This window comes from Thamnophis sirtalis, unplaced genomic scaffold (genome assembly GCF_051295495.1).
Source record: "Thamnophis sirtalis isolate CommonGarterSnake01/CBP01778 unplaced genomic scaffold, rThaSir2_p1.2 scaffold_4, whole genome shotgun sequence".
Lineage (NCBI taxonomy): Eukaryota > Metazoa > Chordata > Lepidosauria > Squamata > Natricidae > Thamnophis > Thamnophis sirtalis.
Window position 1 is genome coordinate 105,844,150 of NW_028261384.1, and position 16,972 is coordinate 105,861,121.

The 16,972-nt window shown below is 42.5% G+C and overlaps 1 protein-coding gene across 1 annotated transcript in view; it reads right to left on the minus strand.

Moving 5' to 3' along the window:
* Positions 1–201: 201 nt before the first annotated feature.
* The window catches only part of SHANK1 (SH3 and multiple ankyrin repeat domains 1), a 98,596-nt gene continuing 81,825 nt past the window's right edge, over positions 202–16,972 (minus strand). The window contains exons 18-23 of the mRNA XM_087713687.1: positions 16,220–16,303; positions 14,216–14,272; positions 11,601–11,725; positions 8,038–8,140; positions 4,384–6,820; positions 202–769 (exon numbers count right to left, since the gene is read on the minus strand). Of these exons, the coding sequence (XP_087569813.1) occupies positions 202–769; positions 4,384–6,820; positions 8,038–8,140; positions 11,601–11,725; positions 14,216–14,272; positions 16,220–16,303 (3,374 nt within the window). The remainder of the gene's footprint in view (positions 770–4,383; positions 6,821–8,037; positions 8,141–11,600; positions 11,726–14,215; positions 14,273–16,219; positions 16,304–16,972) is intronic.

Below are 16,972 nucleotides of genomic sequence, written 5' to 3' on the forward strand. Positions count from 1 at the left end.
ACCCATGAGGGTGCCCAGGCAGGCTTTGGTGAGCTTCTCCAAGATCCCCCACTCTACCCTCACCCCCACAGGGTCTCTCTTCACCGCTTTCCCTGTGCCCGGCCCCGCAGCTGCAATCCCTCCACCTCTTTGTTCTCCCCATGGTGGAGGTCCATTGTACATTCAGGCAAGAGGCACCCCGGGGCAGGGCAATTTCCCCCATCACCTCTCCAGAAAGAACTTGAGGGCACGGGCGATGTTCATGCGATGCCCAACTCGCGTCACGCCCAGGTCAATGAAATCTTCCTTAGTGAGCGAAGGCAGATGAGATCCATCGATTTCGTTGTCCAGGAATCGATCGCGGTGTTCCCCCAGCTTCAGATACTCCAGCCAATCAGCCACATCGTATTTAGTCCAGAAAGGCAGTGGCTTGGAGCCAAACGGCTTGTCCGTGGCTGGAGGCAGGAAGTGGGTAGGGGACAGAGAACGGCTGCCTGAAGGGAAGCTAGGGAAGGGATGTTCACCCCCAGATGTGGGTGAACCACGGAGGTCAAAGACGCCAGTATAGATGGGCACAGAAGGCAGGATGGGAAGAGAGGAAGGCCTTGGGGTGGGGCTAATCTTGTGCTCACTGGGCAGGGCAGCTGGACTCGGGGCCCGTCGCAGAGCAGGACGGATGTCAAAGTCCACACTTTTGGGATGCTTGCCCTGGGGGGACTTAGGCCAGTTGTGGAAAAGACTGCTTACAGGCTTGGAGGAAATCAATGATGGGGATGTCTCATCTGGGAGCCTGCAGGGAGAAAAGACAAGGAAGGTAAGATAATTATCATCTACTATGTTCCCTGTTGGAAGAGACTAGGAATCCTTAGTCTAGCTGAACCTTCCAATTAATTTACTTCTATGAACTTTTACTAACATATTTCTCCAAGATAGACTTCAGGTTATAGTAGTCATAATGTTTAAATGCATTAATATTCAATAACAGTAATAGATCTATTAATATTAATCTTTTTAAAATAATATTATCTCAAAGATGGGGCACTCAGTTCCAATGTTGGAATTACTACTGAAGAAATCTCAAGTTGATTGGTTAGGAATTCTAGGAATCAAATTCCAACACACCTGAAGGGTGGCATTATGAAGAAACCCTTCCTTGTTGCTAAACTTGGGAGAAATCTGTGGGAAAATCTGGAATCAGTGGCAGATACAGAGCACTGCTGCAAAGAAAATGTAACATGATCGTATATTACTGGAATAAGTGCTTTATAGTCCTTGATGGATTAAAGAATACCATTACAATGGAAAAGGAATTAGTTGAGGCAAGAAACTCATACCAAGCATGCCTCAACTGTGATACAGAAAATAAGTGTGGCATTGGAGGAATTTCATCGTATTTTCCCACCACTGAGTTGATTGTGGATGAATGAAATAATGGAGCAAATGAGATTTTATGATATAATTGTGTTGAATGAAAAGGAGAGATGCTACAGATCCCCATTGTCTACATCAATCATGTGCGTTGATAGGTGTATGGATGCATGCAGTATCTACAGCAGTGTTTCTCAACTATGGCAGCTTTCCGATATGTGGACTTCCAACTCTCAGAATTCTTCAGCCAGCTACATTACCCAGGGAATCCTGGGAGTTAAAGTCCATATATCTGAAAGCTGCCATAGTTGAGGAACACTGGCCTACAGCACAATAGCACCTACTTTAAATGAGTAGAAAAAGTCACAAGCAGCTTTAATAATAGAAGAGATGAATTAGAGTTGGGAAATTCCATGATACGAAGGAAAGAACAAAGATTTAAGGATAAGCCCATAATCGGCAAGCGTCTATATAGAAAAATTGGTTACTGGATCTCTTCCATTACCCATTCCTTTTCTAAAAACAAAAAAGGTCAAGAATTTGACCTTCCAAAATTCATTAGGATTTATGACTCTGAGGCTGTGCAGGAAAGAATGAAAGCCTGCTATCTTCTACCAGTCTAGGTCAACAACTGTTATCATCCTTCCTTGGAAGTTGGAGGCACTATATCAGGTACTTTCAGGCTGGGCCCCACCTTTCTTCCTAGGAATCCTTCAACTCAAACATGTTATGTTGGCTTGCACCTTATTCGTCTTCCCCTAAGCTTTAGTTTCAGTTCAGAACCTAGAGTTGATAATTTTTTTAAAAAATGTTTTTTTTCCTAAATCCATTCAACTTTTCTTTTGTGTTTATGCACAATATAATTCTCCTCTTTGGCTCCCCCAGATGTTAGGCTGATTGAGACTACAGAAGTACCTCTCTTCTCCTCCACCCTTTGCTGTGGACTATTGGGATGACTGAGCAGTCCAAGTAAAGAAGAAGGCGAAAGTAAAATATCTTGCATGAAACACTGAGTTGGATCTGATGGAAATATTTGGCCCAATTCAGACCTGGAATTGATGGAAGTACACTTTATAATCCTTTGCAATGCAAGTTTCAAGGCAAGCACATGAGGATTCAGCAGGCATGTATAGTGGAATGGAGTTTGGTTAACTTGTGAAACTCCACTACAACAAAAGATATCGATTTGGATTGCCTTAAAGGTTATTAGGCAAATCACCAAAATATAAGGTTAGAAAAGGCTAGGAGTCACACTGGCTAAACAGCACTAAATATCGATTACTGCGGAACAGAAATGGGGAGAGATAGTATCCTCATATCCTATCTAACAGCATTTCCCAATCTTGGCAACTTTAAGATAGGTGGACTTCCAGAATTTTTGGAGTTGAACTTGAACTTCACAACTTAACTGAACTCCATTCCACCAGCTGAGCTAGATATATTTCTGTTTTTACAAATTAATATTCCTCCCAAACAAATGTCAAAACCACTATGCTGGAAATCATCTTCTGATACAGACTTTCACTTCCAAGTGGGAAACTTTGACGCTATTGACACATGCATGCAAATATTTGTTTGTAGCACACAGCCCAGATATCTTCTGATTCACTACAACTAATGCAGCTACGCATATGGCTGATTAGAATCGCAATATGTTGTCTAAGTTACATATATGCAGAAAAAAGAGGTGATTTGTTAGACAATGGATTACTTTCAGTTTTGGTGCTCAAGAAGCTGAACATTCTGGCATACCTGACCAGTCTTTCAAGAAACCAGGAATTTGCACATTATCATAAGGTTATGGTGGCACGAGGAGGCTGCCTTTAAAATGAGAATCCCAAGCATATTTTCCATTTATATCTTCGACACAAAGTGATTTTCACAAGAAATCTACAAAAGGAGTTATAGGTAGTCCTCACTTAGCAATTGTTTGACATTAGGATGGGAACCCCTCCCCCCAAAAAGGATTTATGACCCAGTGTTAAGTTCTGATATCCACCCCCCACTTCCCTGTAGAAACATGATTGAATTTTGGGCACTTGACAAGTGGCCTGCATTTAAAGCTGTTTGTAGCATCTAACGGTCATATGATTTTATGATTTATTTACTTTTTGCCACAGCATTTACTTCTGGCAAAAAATGCCCATTGTGAACAATGGGTTGGCTTAACAACCACATTCATTTAAAGATTGCTGGAAAAAAAAGGGTCATACAATCAGGTTGATCAAGTGATTATCCATTCACTAATGTAAATGTCTGAACCATGGAATTAATTGTACCTTTTTAAAAGTATGCACATACAAAAATGATTTCTATTTAATTACAAGATTTTTGGCACATTTGTTCATACCTAGAGGTCTTTTTATGCCACACACCTAGAGCTCTTTTTAAGGGTATGCCATAGAGTTTGTGTCTTCATTATCTGTAGATTAGCACATTGCAAATCCCAAAACCTAACATATGAGTGAAATCCTTAGTCAGAAGACACCTTTGTCTAAATATGTCCATGTGCAGACAATTAAAAGCTGTGAACACATACATATCAATAAAAAAGCTGTGAACACATACATATAGGGGGGAACTTTATAAATACATGCATGCATTTGTAATCAAGCCATTTTGGACATGAGTGCTTGATTGTGCACAGAATGGCCATGTGAACTTGAAATCTATACTGCCTGTGCATAAGAGCAATCAGAAGAATGCACAAACTGTTCAGCTTGTGCACATAGCTGTAAGCCAGAATTGTACAGCAAACGTATGTACAAGGTACCGTTAAGTATGCACTGCTATTTGGACATGAAGTATGAATTGCTTTGCATGTGGCACAACCTTGCCTTGTGCTGCCAGCATATCAAATGATGTAATGGTAGTCAAAAAAAGCAAACAGAAAACAACATAAATCATAACCAAGCAAGCACTGACGGGAGAATGAGAAAAGGAGACAAACCCAACTGAAACACGAGATGCAGCATGCACAGGGCTGGCTTCCTGCTTCCTGTTCCTCCTCCTCCTCCTGCTCCAGTCGACTAATACCTTTGCCTCTGCAGGGAGCTGGGTCTCTCGGAACCAAAGGGAGCCACAGAATCAGGTGGTCGTGACCACGAAACCCCGCCCATCTGCTGCAGCTTGGTGCTCAGCTCACTAATGATGCTAGCTTTCACGGTGGACATGGCCGATGCCTTAGGCTCTTCCCACGGCAGTGGAGATTTCTGCGGCAGCTCCTTGCCAGGATCAACAGCTGCTGGCTGCTGGTGGTATGGAGGAGCAGGTGTGAGGGCAAACATGTTTTCAGAACATGCCGAAACTGAAATGGTGGAGCTGGTAGGGGTAGCCACTGGCAAGCGGCCTGGAAATGGCCGGGAGCGTAGTTTGGTCTGCAGTGGATTCTTCTCTATGCTGCCGCCACCACTGCCGCCACTTACTCCACCACCACCGCTGCTGCTCCCCCCAAAAGCCTGACCGTCCAAGTAGGTGATGTAAGTGTCCAAGAGTTCCGTGCCTTCCCCAGACATGCTGGACAGCGTTGAGACACTGCTGATGGTCTCTAAGTGATGATCACTGCTACTCCGACTGTCCACCTCTTCAATTCCCGAGTCAGTTACTGCTTCAGGTGCTTCTGCTGCTGGGATGGCAATGGATGAGACAACGGAAGAAAAGTTAACATGAGGAGATTCCTTGGTTTCTGCTGTACCAGCTTGGGTTAAGGTGGCCACCTCACTGTCATAGGAGGTCAGGCTGGATGCTGTAGAATCTAAGGTGGCAGGGGCAGGTGGAGCGGCTGGAGGGGCTACTGCTGGGGGCAGTTCACTAGCAGCTTTGGGGGGAGACTCAGGTTTATCAAAGCTATTGGAGAACTCGATGGGTGGAGGAAGTGGCTCTGAGAAGACAAATTCATCATCCACATCAATGGAAGGGGCAGGTGGGGGCAGCACCAACAGTGGAAGTCCATTCTCTTCTGATGCTCGCTCCATTGGGGGAGCGGCCATTTCAACTTTCCCACTCTCCTGGCTGCTCTCCTCCTCCTCTTCCTCCTCCTCCTCCTCCTCTGTTGGGCGGCAGTTCTCCACAAAACGCACATGTAGCTCCAGCTTCTCTCCTTCTTCAGGCCGTTTTTCCCAAGAAGTTGTTCTAGCTGAAATGGGAGAGGGCTGATGCTCAGGTTGGTGGCCTTCCTGCTCCTTCCGGGATGATGCAGGCAGTTGGTGATGAGTCTGCTGCTCTGATGTCTCCCAGAGGCGCAAGATGGAACTGCTGGGAGACTCGGGAGTTTTAGGAGTCTCCCCAAACCGGGGAGAGGATGGGCGCGAGTGCCTCTCTTCTCGGCTCTCTTGTTGAGACTGGGACTCCTTTAGAGCCCGCTCACGTGCGACTAATGCAAGTCCCAAGGGGGATCCAGGATCTAAAATCTTGCCAGTCAGTGGGTGAATGAGAGGAGTTGAATGGGTCTGGAGTTGGGGCAAGAAACTTGAACACACAGAAGTGAAGGCACTGGTAGTGCTGGCTCCATATGTTTTAGCGCTGCGAGACTGAAGATAGCTAGGGCTGCTCCCACCACCACTGCTACTGCCAAAGCCAGAAGCCATGTTCAACTGAATGTATGGCTCACTGGAAAACATACCTTCATCAATGGATTTGGAATGGCGGAGACGGGGGACAGGCATCTGCTGAGACTCGTCATCTGGTTGCTCAGTGGAGAGAAAGAGAGCAGACTTGCGACGAGCCTCACTGTACCATTCACGGTCTCGTCGGGCTGCCCCAACTAGGGCAGCCCCAAACTGACTGGTGAAATCCATGCTGTTATGCAGCTGCAGTGATGGGACAGGCACCACAGGCTCAGGTTGGGTCTCTGCCTCCATGCTGCTTCCCTGGCTACTACGCCCACTGCTGCTGGTTGAAGGAGCTTTAATTATGATGGTGGGTATTGGGATGGAGCTTTTTTCAGACTGTGTGGATGACTGAGATGGTAAAGACGATGCTTGCATCTGGGAAGAGGGGGTACCCTGCTGCTGGCGCTGCTCATCCTCCACTTTGGTCTGCTTGACCAATGGACCTTTGCGGCGCATGGGCTTGGTGGGTACATACATGGCGGTGCTGGTTGCCCGAGGGGGCAAATTATAATATCGCAGGTCAGGGGTGTGGCCCCTCCACCCACGTGCTGTGGACCCTTCAGCTCCTTGCTCAGACTCTTGGCGGTAAAGAGACATTTTGTCACGGACACGAGAAGGTGGCTCATATGGTGGGTCCTGATGAAGAGAAGTGGAATACAGTTTGGCCTCAGTGCTGGGATTGAAGGTTGAACGGGCTGAAGGAGTAACTCGGCCAGATGCAGAGGGCGACGTACTGCTGTAAGGTGGATCAGGAGGGGAGGTGGTTGGAGGTGGGGGAATGTCTTCGGAACCAGGGACCGAAAGGCTGCGGCTGAATTTCATAGCAGGGGGAGCGAGGTAGGGCTTCTCATCCTCAGCTGCTCCTGTGGAGGTAAGGAAGGTAAGCATCACCACATCCAGTTAGCAGAGATTATTCTTCCCTTCTTTCTCAGCTCTTCCTTATTTATTTGGCATATAGTGATGTTGGCGTATTTCATATTTACTATAACCTAATCTCATAGGAAAGGGACGTGGTGGCTCAGTTCAGTGGCTAAGACGCTGAGCTTGTCGATCAGAAAGGTCGGCAGTTTTAATCCCTAGCACTGTGTAACGGAGTGAGCTCCCGTTACTTGTCCCAGCTTCTGCCAACTTAGTCGTTCGAAAGCCCGTAAATAATGCAAGTAGAAAAGTAGGGACCACCTTGGGTGGGAAAGTAACAGTGTTCTGTGGACCTTCGGTATTTACTCATGCCGGCCACATGAACCACGGAGACATCTTCGGACAGCGCCGGCTCTTCGGGTCGGAAACGACTGGCACATATGTGCAAGGGGAACCTTTACCTTTAATCTCATAAGGATATTTTCTTTTATTGACTGTTATTGTCCCCAAGCCATAAAACACCAACCCACCACATGATAAATGGCATTGCTTCATTGGACTGGAGCAGCAGCATATTTTTTGGTTCACTATGGCCACAGATGGGAATTGGCTGATGGGCCTCTGTTAAACATATGCACAACTTACACATATGGATTATCTATGTACACCGTGCATGAATCCATAGGCCCATACGAAAAAAAAAAGTGTTAGTGTTATCAGTGTTTCTGAGGAAAATGACTACTAACTTAATGAAGTTGGAACTGCTGATCTTCTAGAAAGCACTGTTCCTGCAAGGCCAGTGACCACAGATTTCTTTCATTATCAAAACCAGTGTCATATGGTCTAGCTTCTGTCTGAGAGGGCTCCATGGACACCAAACCTTTAGGAAGAGACTAATTTCCTGAGTTCTAGGTTCCTGCAAGGCCTAATAAGCACACAGCTCAGTACAAATAAGCCCACTCATTACAAGGGGAAGAATGTCAGGCAATCTGTCCTCCACACTGAGAGGACTCTGGCTACTAAACCTCCCCCCACCAACCGCTCCCCGAAAAGGAAGTTCCAGGAAATTGGCAGCAAATGAAATACTGTTAAATCAGACAAATTGGAAAGGGAGAAAGACCAGGGTGTCTGTGGCAGGCGAAAAGACCTTAGAGGTCTTCTTAAATTTCTTTTCCAGGCTCAAATGCCACTCCTATTTCACACCCTCTAGACCCAATCTCACCAATAGATTTCTGGCGAAGCATCATGCCAGGGGGATGGCTACTCGGTAAGTATGATGGACGCTCATAACTGGCCTGACCAAGACGATGTTGTTCAAAACTGGGCTGAAAGAAAAGAAAACAAGAGAAAAGAAAGCCAAGAACTGGTAAGATGAAATGATAAAATATTTATGGGAATTAGGTTACACCATGTTCATAATTTCTTTTACTAGTGTTGAATTCAATTGGCCAATGTTGCAGACGTAACCTTGCCCGCTCCCTGGATGTCAGTCTCAAAAAACAAGAAAAGAAGAGTAGTAAAGCCCACTTGGAAACAATGGCTAAAATCTTCAATCAAAGGATTGTCATTAGGAGAATGAATATAGTGCAATGTTTTCTTATGCATCCCCAATATAAAATAATTGCAATAAATGCTTTCAAATAATATGTCAACGATTCTTACTTTATTAGCATTGCTTACTAATATTAACAACTAATTTACATATTTATAGCATCCATTCCAAGATGTCAAGAGTTTTATATATGGTTCTCCTTCTCTCTTATTATTACAGTAGGTTGTTGAAGCAGACTTGACCAAGAGAATGTGAGTAACAGAGGTTCAGTCACCAAATACATCTTGTGATTGAACAGAGATCTGAACTCAGGTTCTCTGCAACAAAGATAGTTAAACATGCTAACAGTTACTGAATTCAATTTCTCTCTCTGTGTGTGTGTGTGTGTGTGTGTGTGTGTGTGTGTAATAGTCAATCTTCCATCTAAAAGAGATTCTAATTTGGAGAACTGAACTAGACCTCACAATTTCCTCATGAATACAGCTGCATTACCTTCGAAACCAAACAATCTCTTTCTAAAATTAAAGGGGATTTTGGTACCTTTTTGGCATAATCTAGATGGCTAACAGAAGCCCCAAGTTGAAATACTTTCAGATAAACAAGGTTTTGGACTTGAACAATTAAAAGCAATGAGCCTTATCTTTTTCAATGCTCCCCACCCCCCTTTGTTCTTACAGATATTGTACAACATGGACTGACATGCTTTACCGTATTTTTCAGATTATAAAATGCACCTGATTATAGGACGCACCTAAATTTAGAAGACAAAAACAAAAGGTTTTTGGCCTCTGCGCACTGCATTTTCAGCCCTGTTTTTGAGGCTTTTTTCAGGCTGTTTTAAAATAAAAAATAGGCCAAAAAAGCCTGAAAAATGGCCTGAAAAAAGCCGAAAAAAGTGGCCCGAAAAAAGTCCCCAAAACGGCCCTCCCAAAAGGCCTGAAAATAGGGTATGCAGAGCCCAAAAAATGGCAAGCAGATGGCCGGGTCTTCGGGAATATTTGGTCTATAAGACGCACAGACATTTTCACTCCCTTTTGGGAGACAAAAAGGTGCATCTTATAGACTGAAAAATATGGTAACCTCTGACTCTCTAACAGCAATTTCTCGCACACCTTTCCAAATATAATCAATTCAACATCTGAAGTAATCCATGTTAGAAATACAAACTGTTCTTTAAGACAAGGCAACAAATCCTGACATCCTACCAAGAGCCAAGGTGGCGCAGTGTTTAAATGCAGCACTGCAGGCTACTGCTAGCTCAGCAGGTCAGCGGTTCAAATCTCACCGGCTCAGGGTTGACTCAGCCTTCCATCCTTCCGAGGTGGGTAAAATGAGGACCCAGATTGTTGGGGGCAATATGCTGACTCTCTGTAAACCGCTTAGAGAGGCCTGAAAAGGCCTATGAAGCGGTATATAAGTCTACTGCTATTGCTATTACCAAATTCTATGTTCAATGGAGTCTAGCCAAGGTTTCTTCAACCCAGCATAGATCCTAAATACCTTTTCAGAGACCCAATGACATCATAGCATTTGCAAATAAAGAATGTACAATAAGCATTAAGTAGCAGGAAGTAATCAGATGCTGCTTCCAAGGGTATTCAAGCAATAATGACAGTGGATGGCAATAGGCAGACCTTCTGTTGCTCTTTGGCATGAATCCACAAAGCTTTATTCAGTTGCCTGGTGCATTTAGTTTGAGGAATTATTTACCCACTATTACATGTGTATAGGAAAATATATTTAAATGATTTGATATGTCTACACCTATGGAAAGATCAGCATGATGCAAGCCATGATATTTCCTATGATACTCTATAGATGCAAAAATTGGCCTTTGAAGAAAGAGGACAGAAAGTCTTTTTGAAATTTGCTACTGGAGATAACACTATGGACTGCCAAGAAGTCAAGACAAATAGATCATCAAGCAAATCAACCCAGTATTCTCACTCGAGGCACAAACCACCAGGCCCAAATCATTCTATTTCAAACATATTATGTAAAGTTCTAGTTCCCTGGAGAAGGCTCTAATGCTGGGAAAGGTGGAAGGAAAAAAGAAGAAATAGATAGCCAGCAGCAAAGTGGATGGAATTAATGACAGTGGAAATGGATGCATTTTTGCAAGACATAAAAAAACAGGTTAGAATTACATTGTTATGGAGAAAAATTATCTATACTGTCGATAAGAACTGACACTGATTTGCCGCATAATGTCAGTGTATGCATATCTATGTACTAAGGCATATACATATAAATCTCAATGCTCAGAAAGTAGAGAACAGTTTCTTGAAAAAAACTGCTACAGCAAAACATTTTAAAGAAAGCACTTCTCAAAATAAGTGTCAGCAAGCTGAACTAATCTTTATGGGTACATACCTAAGAAGCCAAGTTGAGAAATCACAGGTCTGCCCTGTTGTCACACAACACTTCCTTTGGTTGAGTGCCCTCAAGAGATATTACTTGATGGTTCAGTGCCTGGAGCTTATAAGTTGAAGATATATTTCTAACATGGTGCACGCCTTCTGCTCTTGATTTTTAATCAAGATATTGACAAAAGGAGAAGAAAGAGGGGACAAGCCATGGTAGAAAAGGAACTGTGGGATCAGCAGAACAGGAAGTAGTAGGCGGTAGCGCTGCCAAATAAAAGTGTGAGTATTGGAAGAAAAAATGCCTAAGGAGCAAACTGACAGTCCCCTCAAGTCTCAGAGGGCTGTTGTCTATGTTATATTAAAAACATATTAAAAAACCCAAGTGTTTGATTTGAAGTTTAAACCTTTGCTCTGAAGAAAAGAAAAATATTAGCAACTGCATTAAAGATAATATGCCTTAACTCTATTTCTTTCACTCATCACAGCAGAATTTCAAAGCAATAAAAAATAAAAACCATGCAACACGAGATCTCATCTTCTTCAGGTCCATGTTCTTGAGTAAGACAGCCAGTAGATAATTAAATGTTTGAAATATGATTCAGGACTGCTTTGGCCCTCACATGTACAAATAACTTTCTCCTCTTCATTTAAGCAGGCACAGCTGTTTTCAGCTTCTACACAAACCTAAGAGTCTGCGGCATTAAATTATATTAAAGATGTGCTGCTTAAATATAAAGCGACCTTCTAAACCATTTTCAAAATGTGTATAACCATTTCCACCACCCACCACCCTCCAATGGACAACACCTCATGGCCTAGTAAAAACTGGGTATCCTCCATAGTGTACTGCTGGAGTGTCCATCTTACCTCAGAGGAGAAATAATTCTTCGTAGTGCCCCGTGTCTTCCCCAAGGAAGGAAGCCCTCCACTTCCACACCCATCCCCAACACTAATTGTCTGTTGAGCTGCTGCCAGAATCTCATCTAATTTATCTGAAAAAAAGAGTTAGGAAAAAAGGAGGAAAGTCATCATAAAAGAGGACATGATAGCCGGTGCTTTAATCATCATTCCTCCTTTTTTAAGCTGCTACTTAACAGAATCTATAGAACTTTAGCTCCTTTTCTCCGTGTAAACATTTAAGTCTATGCTGAAGTAAGCAGACTTCACCCCCATGTGATCTGTTATTATTTATAATTATTAGAACCCCCAAGTCCTATTGATATGTTTTAAATGTTGAAGGAAAAAGTATATATTCAAGATCTGGATAAGTTTAAAAAAAATCTGTCTAAAATTAAATTAGGGGCCAAACAAACAATGCTGTTTGTCTCAACCATTGTTTAGTAAAAGTAGTGAGTGGCTCCTAGCTATCATGGAGCTCTACTCACATTCCTTTGCTAACCAAATGATCAGCTGTCAGGTAGGTAGCAGAGGAACAAATCACTGCTTCCTGGAGCCCTCATGGATTCATGGAAGATGATTATTTGCATTCACCTCTGAATACTTGCAGGAAAAATAGCTGTTTTGTTAACAGCTATTAGCAGTAGAGAACATGGTGATCCTACGGTTGGGAAGTGACGGAAGGAAGCAGGAGGATCAGGTTAAAAGCTTTCTGTTCTCTTCAGCAATCCCACATTGTATGTACAAAAGCATACAACAGAATGGATGTACAAGAATGAAAGAGAACACTCAAGCACATTTAAGGTAGAAGATGTGGGGGGAGAGGTGTCCCAGACTCATTCACCTTTTTGGTTCCTGAAATGTTAATGGGAAAATGGTGTGGCCTCCAACATGCCACCCATCCCTGGTGTAAATAAAAAGGATTACAGTATTAGAAATCTAGTTTGTAGTCCAAATGAACAGATAAAAATAGACCATAAATATTCCTAGTACAGGATGACAGAAATTACATGGACACAATTGACATATCTGACGAAAAAAGCTCTAAACATGGCCAAATCATTATAACATCTTACCAAAGGCTTCCATATTGAAAGTGTTTATACAAGAAAGAATTGTGCCTGCTATACAAAATACTGTGTTCTAGAAAGCTCCAGTGATGAACACATTTCCTGCCAGCCCGCCTTGTAATTATGGTATTTTTTACCCCCCCCCCCCCCAATATTCCCCGAGTCCTCTCTGAGAATCTTTGAAAAAAATGTGCACTTTTACCTATAGTTCTCAAATGTGTTTGTAGTGTTGCCATATCAAGGAAAGCTCCCTGCTTGGTTCCCATTGTTATTTTTCAAACTTGTTCTTGGGAAATGGCAAGCAATGCAGGGGATTGCTTGCAGCGGTGGTGTAGGTGTTGCCATTGGGGTTCAGATATTTTGGGCTACATTTTTGTACAGAGAATGTAATACTGCAAATCCCTGGGAAATAGAGCTCCAAACAGTTGTTAACTCATGGACTGAACCAAAGGGTGTTTGCCTTTTAGCATTATTACAGCCCATATGAGCATCTAAGCTAGTAATAAATCAAATTTAGGCTGTATCCTGAATTGACCTGCTTTTTCACATATTAACTCTTAGGCAATCTACTCCAAAGCTATATGTAGCCTCGATTCATAGCAAGTAGTAAGTATCTAGTTACTGTGATTTATTTAACAGACCATGGTTTAGTACAATACAAGAATCCAGCCACATCATCTTAATCTATTTTTTTCCAGCCAGAAGACTACTTGCAGCATCAGAGAGCGGACAGTGGATTATACATGCATGCATGGAATTGGTAGCACGAGGAACTGGTGTCTTTTCTTCCCTTGAGCAAGGATAACTGAAACAGATGTTAATGACCATTTCAACTGCACTTGAGATAGCTGCAAAGAGAACAGTAAAGCTCTCCCAGCAAGACTATAATAAGGATCATTGAAGGGAGGGGAGGGGAATTAACTGTTTCCTGCTCTCCAGGGACCCGGATGAAAACTGTGCTGAGGAAGAAGGCGTACAGAAATATCAGCCCTTATGGATTCTCTTCTTTAACCACAAGAGAGGCAATTGTGACACCAAATTGTTTGTTCCATGCAGGCATCTTCGATCTACCATTTGATCTATAATGCCTTGACGTGTGTTTATTGTACCACAACAGACAGCACTAGTAGGGCCCATGACAGCATTACAAGGCACCAAACTGCTAAATTCTTAAGAGACAGCCTAATCTTGAAAATTCTCATACAAAATCTCTTTAGATTTAGGATAGTGTTTTGTCCCTTGTGATACTACATGGCATCACATAGGGATGGCTCATACTTTAAAAAGTTACTTATCCTTGCTTGGCCTGCAGTACTATAACTAAATATGAATGGTCATCAAATACTAAAGTGACACGTACATCTTATATCGGTAAACAGATTGTATGAAGTTTTTTGTGAGCATTCGCCCCTGATTGTAAGGATGAGTTCCCCAAGAAGAGCACTACAGATATCCCCTCCACCCCCCCACCCTTTCACGGACAGGTTACTGTGCTGAGGTGCGTTTGCGACTCACTCAAAGCCATCTGATAGACAGTCCGCTTCTTATCAGTGCCCATCGCTGGCTCGTAATCTGTAGAGACGACAGGAGGGAAGGATAGTGGGAGTGCGAGATGCAGACTGGTGATGACATGTCACAGAAAACTGGCTTCTGGAGCTGTGTGCATGGAAGTGGGTGGCGGCAATGAATAAGAGCATGGGGCAGGGAAGTGTACAGAGCAGGATTGGGTGTAGGAGTTAATGAGAGAGAGGCAGGTGGGTCAAGGTGTGTGTGGAGTGGTGGGGGAATGTGTGACACTCACCTGTTTTCTTCTTCCAAGGGGAGACTGAATGACGGGAGGGAGATAGCAAGAAGGGAAAAAAATTAGCACCTTCACTTGGGCAGGCCGGATAACTGGGAAGGAGGTGTGAAAGCTCCATTACATTTTGATAATATTGACAGAAATTTCCTGGCAGCAGGAAGAATATGTTTGGTGGGGGGGAGAGATGGAACTGAAGCTTTAAGTGGGTCTGCTGCTGAGGAAGAAGGTTAGGATTCCTGCTATTCAGGATTGTAGTCAGAAGCCTAAGTTTAATTAAAAATAAAACCAAGTACAGAATAAGAAACATTCTTAGCCACTTGAGGGGAGGGAGTTGAAAAGAAAAACTTGTACATTCTAACAAATGAGAAATTAAAACCATTAAACAATTGTAAATGTATTAGACTGTCTACCTAGACATATGTTCTGATTAGTTTGCAATGTTTCTCTACCACTTCTAGATTTCCTCACTACAAAATAACTTCCTGTGGGCTATCTTCCAACTGTTTCTTTTTCCAAGCCAAAAACATTAATGATGGCAATGAGTAGATGTGACCAGATTGAAACATTTCAAAAGTGACAGGTCTAAGTATGTGAATAGCTATGTAATATGTACATGTATAAATCCACTTAATATTTTTGCTATGGCTGGAGCAAAATTCTGGAGGGCAAGGGGGCAGGAGCTCACCTTTCTCCACTGTGACAGACAGATCAAGATTTTGGAAGTTCCAGGCAGCAGTGGATGAACAAAAATAAAGAGGAAGGTGATAAAAGAGAAGCAAAAAAATACTGCTCCTGTTCTGCTCACAGAATGACCCTCTCTGTGTGGAAGATCTACCAGAATAGTCTACATGATTTTAAGAAATCTCCCTCTCCCTGCCCCCACAATTACCCTTCCACAGCTAATATCTATAAATGTGTCAAAACAAACTCCTACTGCAGAGATAATGGTTGAATGCCTGTCCAGCGGATCTGGAAGATACCATATGGGGAAAAACTTACACAGGAGAGCCTTTGAGCAGTCCCTGCAGGATTCTAAGTGTGATATAAAAAAAAAACTATAGTATGAAAGAAACTGTGTGAATCTTCTCAAAATAATATTATGGTGCAATATATTCCTCAAATGACAAAGAAGGTTTTCCTAGAAGCTTAGCATGGCTATTTTACTGATTTGTCCAGATTACTTCTATTCTATAATTTTTGTTAACAGAATTAATTCCTGTGGACATTTTCAGGTTACCACACCTGTCTTCTTGAATGCTCTGAGGCATCTGTTCTTTATGAAAAGGTGTTTAGGTGGTAATGGCATATATAGGAATAACACTCATGAACTTTGAACCGTGCTAAATTTCTCCCAGAATTTGAATATAGCATGTCATGACTGAATGCCCAGCAAAACTCAGTAGAAAGTCCACTGTGGATCTTCCTTAGGTCCTCCACCTTGCTAATATTTTTTCCTAGTGTGTGTCTGTGTGTGTGTGTATTCAAAATGGTTCAAAGCTATTTCTGGTAAATTATAATTAGCATCCATTTTAAAGCATAATTATTTTTATGTTACAGAAAAATACAAGTTCACAGATTATTTTGCATTTCCAATATGATGCAGTTTCCCCTCCTATAATGGACATATATGTATTATCAATTTGGGACTGGAAGCACTAGAAGACAATTCCCCCCACATACTTTTGGTACAGAAAATGGCAATTCACTGGCATCCTTACCCATTTCCTCCAACTCCGATGTCATAGATTTGGAACGCAAGGAGATGGCTGGAGGGGGCAATCGTCTTGTCTGCTGTGGCGCAGCTAAAGTAACAAAACGAAGCAGTAGGTCTGGGATTTTGCCCGGTGATTCAAACTTGCTCCAACTCCCACCACTAACTCTCTCTCTCTCCCCCCCCCCGCCCAACTCACGTCTCTTTTGAAAATAATTCTTGGCTCGGTTCACAAAGCTCGCTTAACCTGGTTCCTGAATATATTTATTTGGGGAGTTTACACAACATATACAAAATAAAGTACAAAACCACCAAATGGCCTTAATTCACACAACATGGCTTAGTCATTAAAGCAAAAAAGCTTTGCACATGGTGTGAATGCATATATTTGGTTTGCTGTGTTGTGTGAATATGAATCCATGTTTTTTACCTCAGCATTCTTCTTAAAGGTAATGAAGTCTATTCATCTCTCAAAGAATGCAGATATTACTGCTAGCAAACTACAATCCAGAAAGAAAGGCAGCTTAAAATCAAAATAGGAATGCCAATTCCTGGAATAACAGTAGGGCAATGCTTGTTATCTCTTTAAAGATGTAGTCGCTTGTCTCTAAAGAAATGTTTTATTTATTTATTTGTATCCTGCTTTTATTATTTTTACAAACAACTCAAGATGATGAACATATCCAACTTACCTTCCTCCTCCTATTTTCCCCACAACAAAAACTGTGTGAGGTGAGTTAGGCTGACAGAAAGTGATTCG